We start from the raw sequence: 4,962 nt of genomic DNA, 5'->3' as shown, positions 1-4,962 counted from the left end.
CCCTGACTGTCCTGCCCCCTATAATGAGGAGCTGTCCAGTAAGAACACAGCCACACTGACATGTCTGGCCAACAAGGGCTTCCCCTCAGACTGGATTATGAGCTGGAAAGTGGACGAGACCAGCAAGAAGCAGGTCAGTCCTGTACAGCTGGAGCAGCACCCTGACTCTGACTGCCCAGGAGTGTATTTCAAAACACTGTCACACCCTGATCTGTTTCACCTGTCTTTGTGATTGTCTCCACCCACCTCCAGGTGTCTCCTGTTTTCCACATTAGTCCCCGGTGTATTTATCCCTGTGTTTCCTGTCTCTCTGTGCCAGTTCATCTTGTTTTGCCAAGTCAACCAGCGTTTCTTCTAGCTCCTATTTTTCCCAGTCTCTGTTTTCCCCTAGCCCTCCTGGTTTTGAACCTTGCCTGTCCTGACTGAATCCGCCTGCCTGACCACTCTGCCTGTTCTGACCTCAAGCCTGCCTATCCCCTTGTACTGTTTGGACTGACCTGTTCACTGAACCCCTGCCTGTCCTGACCTCGAGCCTGCCTATCGCCTGGTTCTGTTTGGACTCTGACCTGGTTTTTGAACAATTGCTTGTCCCCGACCTGCCTTTTGCCAACCCCTTTGGTGTAATAAATATCAGAGATAAACCATCTGCCTCCTGAGTCAGCATTTGGGTCTCGCCTTGTGCCCTTATAAACACAGGTCATCTTTAGGGGTTTTGATCATTTCACATCATCTCTATTCAGATTTGTTGATGGTTTTCCTTGAGTTACTCAACAGAGTCAACATGTAGTTAATGATCAGGAGAAACATTTAGTGATCAGTTATGATCTAAGGTCTTCTAGACATAGCTCTAGTTTGACTCTATTGTTGTTCAGCTCTACTACACACTGTGTCATTGTACTGGTTCATCTCCTCCCCTCAGCACCTGCAGTAGATCCCAGCTGTAGCAGTACAGTCACTGTGCAGTCTGACTGAGAGAGTTTTTTGTACGGCTCTGTATCACTGTGTGAACACATGTTTACTATTGGGATAGTGGAAACTCTGACAGTAGTAAACTCCTGCATCTTCAGCCTGGACTCCACTGATGGTCAGAGTGAAGTCACTCCCAGATCCACTGCCACTGAATCTAGATGGAGTCCCAGAGTTACGGGTACTAATCAAATATGTGAGGAGTTTAGGAGTTTCTCCAGGTTTCTGTTGATACCAGGCCAAATGCTGTCCATTGCTGTCACTGTATACTGCACTGCTTGTCCTACAGCTGAGATTGACTGAGTGGCCCACTGAAACAGTTTTCACTGCAGGAGACTGAGTCACTGTGATCTGTCCTCTGGACTCTGAAACAGAGATGTCATTTAGAATTAACATTCCATCTCTCATACATTTCTCCAGAACATCATATTAAAATAAACTCTAATGAGATTATATGTGTATTGCTATGATCCAAGGAATTTTCTGTAAAACATATTACCTTGAAAGCAGAGTGCCAGTGTCCAGATGAAGATGGTGATAAAAGTCATGGTTGTTGTGGGTTCTGTTGTCATGAAGGACAGCTCTCAGTCATGAAGTGTTAAACTCACAGGACTATAAACACTCCCAGACCACTGAAGCATGTGCTGTCTATGCAAAGTGTCCTCACTATGCAAACAGACGTTTTTGGTCCCACTGGGATACTGTAGTTGAAGGGATCTTTTTCTTTTTGGGGATTTTCTTGGTGGATCGCATCCAACTTTTAGTTGCATACACCGCCACCTACTGTACTAGTGTGTGAGGCCATTCACGCCCTACCTACATTGTATTATTTGATACAATAATACTACATTGGGAAAAAGGACAATGACCCCACAACCTATTAGCCCTCTCTAAAAAACCACTCAACACCCCCTTCAGTAAATTCTCGGAATCCCAAGTACTCCTCTGCCGCTGCCACCACAACCTATATTTTCTGTGACTTTTGATCCATTTCTGCAGTACAATTAACAACCATGGCTATAAATGCTAAAAAGCCCACCTTACTGAAGCACATATTCCTCCCATCACTCTCTCTTGTTCTCTGCCTACTCACAGGAATCCTATCAGGATCCCTCACCCTGTATCCATCTTCCTCTACCACTGTCTTCACTGCTTCAGCATGAAACACTTTCTGTACTACTCTAACCCTGGCAACCTCAATCTGTCTTTCTCTCACCGGACACCCCCACAACTAACACACACACAACTTTCTTCACAGATACCACACATTCCTTGTCTCATGCCCTCCTGCACACTTCTCACATCTAGGCATCTTCCTCTTACACACTGCTACAATATGCCCATAACCTTGACACCTAAAACACAGTAATATTTTCAGAAACATATGCTCTCCTGGGATAACTGACACTTCCTACCTTGACTTTATCTGGTAACGACTCTGCATCAAACCTCAGCATGACAGATAATATCTTCTCAGTTTCCCCACCGGATTTACGTCTCACTAAACGGTGGGCGTCACAGACACCAGGAATCTTCCATTTCAACTGCTACTCCTCCACTTAATTCCACCGCTGTTATCACTCCATTCAACGAGGTCCTGCGCCACAGAGAAAATCACGTCACAATTCTTGTCCCTAATCTCGTAATCCAGAGCGCCCTTTCCCTCTGGGCAGTACAAACACAATAAATCATCAGGAGTTCAGTCTGACTTAACCAGCTCAACAGTCCCCAACCTGTCCTCCACCCAGCCTGACACCACATATGGATCAGCCAAACAGCAAAATCATCCTCATCATACTTGGGACTAGGCCCGAACTAGGCGATCCTCGCCGCAGGTACTTCACCCTCACTCTCAACAAGTTCCGTCTCTGAACAACTGGAGCACGTATCCTTGTTTTTGAACTTAACACCCACCTTCCTCACTACTTCCCTCTACACTCAACTTCTTCTCAGCAGTCATCACTACACCTGCCACTTCATTTAATTCATCCTCACTCTCGTCATTTTCCATTTCCTCCTCAAGCTCTTCCAAAAGTTCTGTGCGATCCTCCATTCCATAATTCCTGAAAACATATTCCATGTCTTTCCTTTTTTCCTTGTCCATCATCTTCTCCTTCACCAGATCTTCCATAAGGGTAGTACAATCTCCCACTTCATATTTATTCATAGTATGTTTCCTTTTTTTCTTGTCCTCCATCTTTCCATCTGACAGAATATCAACCTCTCATCCTCCTCCACACTCGTATAAAAAACTGGGCGTTGAAGGGATCTGTGTGAACAGAAGTATTTTAAAGGTAGAGGCTGATTGTCTAGCCAATCATGGCCTTGATTGGTAAACAAGGCTCATCTGGGCTCAATCAAAGGCTGGGAAGGTTCTGGAAGGTTCTAGCTGGGCGTGGCGGTAGAAAGGTTATACCTTGACAGAACCTTAGGTGGTTTAAATAGCTTATAATCATGTTATATAATCTCAAAGCAAAGTGTCTTATATGTCATTATAAACTGGGTGGTTCGAACCCTGAATGCCGATTGGCTGTCAGACATGGTATTTGAGACCATATACCACAGGTATGACAAAACATGTAATTACGTTGGTAACCAGTTTATAATAGCAATAAGGCTCCTTGGGGGTTTGTTATATATGACAAATATACCACGGCTAAGGGCTCTGTCTAGCCACTCCTCATTGCGACGTGCATAAAAACTGCCCTTAGCCGTGGTATATTGGGCATATACCACACCTCCTCGGGCCTTAAATAGTCTTCCTGAACAATCAAACTTATTAATACATGTTGTGGGATGGGGTGTAGAAACATGATAGCTATATAATCACTGACATTATTTCTGTTAGAAGTACTTATTGGGGACTGATATATTGATTAGAGACATCTAGAAATGGAGGCATATTGTTAGTATTGTGTTACCAGAACAGATAGTATCTGCTTACTGCCTCCCTCCAGTGGTCAGACTCAGTAACTGCAGTCTGTGTGTGGACTGTGTGATGCTGCTGGCTGACTGATCTAAAGGGGAGATCTCCAGAGCTCTGACATCTCCAGTCTCCTGCTTCACCTGCTGCTCTCTGGAACTACCACAGTGGTGTGAGGGAGGATGTCTGGGTAATGTTTAGGGGCTTTATTGTATGTGTTTGAATCATGTTGATCCAATTCTAGCTATTCAAAACACAGGTCATCTTTAGAGGTTTTGATCATTACACATCATCTCTATTCAGATTGGTTGATGGTTTTCCTTGAGTTACTCAACAGAGTCAACATGTAGTTAATGATCAGGAGAAACATTTAGTGATCAGTTATGATCTAAGGTCTTCTAGATATAGCTCTAGTTTGACTCTATTGTTGTTCAGCTCTACTACACACTGTGTCATTGTACTGGATCATCTCCTCCCCTCAGCACCTGCAGTAGGTCCCAGCTGTAGCAGTACAGTCACTGTGCAGTCTGACTGAGGGAGGTTTTTGTACGGCTCTGTATCACTGTGTGAACACATATTTACTATTGATGTAGTGTAAACTCTGACAGTAGTAATCTCCTGCATCTTCAGCCTGGACTCCACTGATGGTCAGAGTGAAGTCACTCCCAGTTCCACTGCCACTGAATCTAGATGGAGTCCCAGACTGAAGGGTTTTAGCCCAGTATATTAGGAGTTGAGGAGCTCCTCCAGGTTTCTGTTGGTACCAGGCCAACCACTGTCCATTGCTGTCACTGTATACAGCACTGCTGGTCTTACAGCTGAGACTGACTGACTGACCCACTGAAACAGTTTTCACTGCAGGAGTCTGAGTTACAGTGATCTGGCCTCTGGACTCTGAAACAGAGATGCCATGTAGTATTAGCAATCAATTGCAATCAATTCAGTTGTTATATAGCCTAATATTACAGTGGTCTGGAAAATGTTCTGTAAAATATATTACCTTGGAGACAGAGGGCAAATATCCAGATGAAGATGGTGATAAAAGTCATGGTTGTTGTGGGTTCTGTTGTCAT

At 44.3% G+C, this 4,962-nt stretch overlaps 1 gene segment (V, D, J or C); it reads right to left on the bottom strand.

Annotated features, from left to right (window-relative positions):
• Positions 1–715: 715 nt before the first annotated feature.
• LOC123728245 (immunoglobulin kappa variable 4-1-like) lies at positions 716–4,962 on the bottom strand. The segment is given in 2 exon segments: positions 716–1,331; positions 4,890–4,962. Coding segments are annotated over 2 exon segments (408 nt in total).

The sequence above is a fragment of the Salmo salar genome, chromosome 17 (assembly GCF_965601325.2).
Source record: "Salmo salar chromosome 17, fSalSal1, whole genome shotgun sequence".
Lineage (NCBI taxonomy): Eukaryota > Metazoa > Chordata > Actinopteri > Salmoniformes > Salmonidae > Salmo > Salmo salar.
This window is presented reverse-complemented; position numbering and strand designations above follow the sequence as displayed.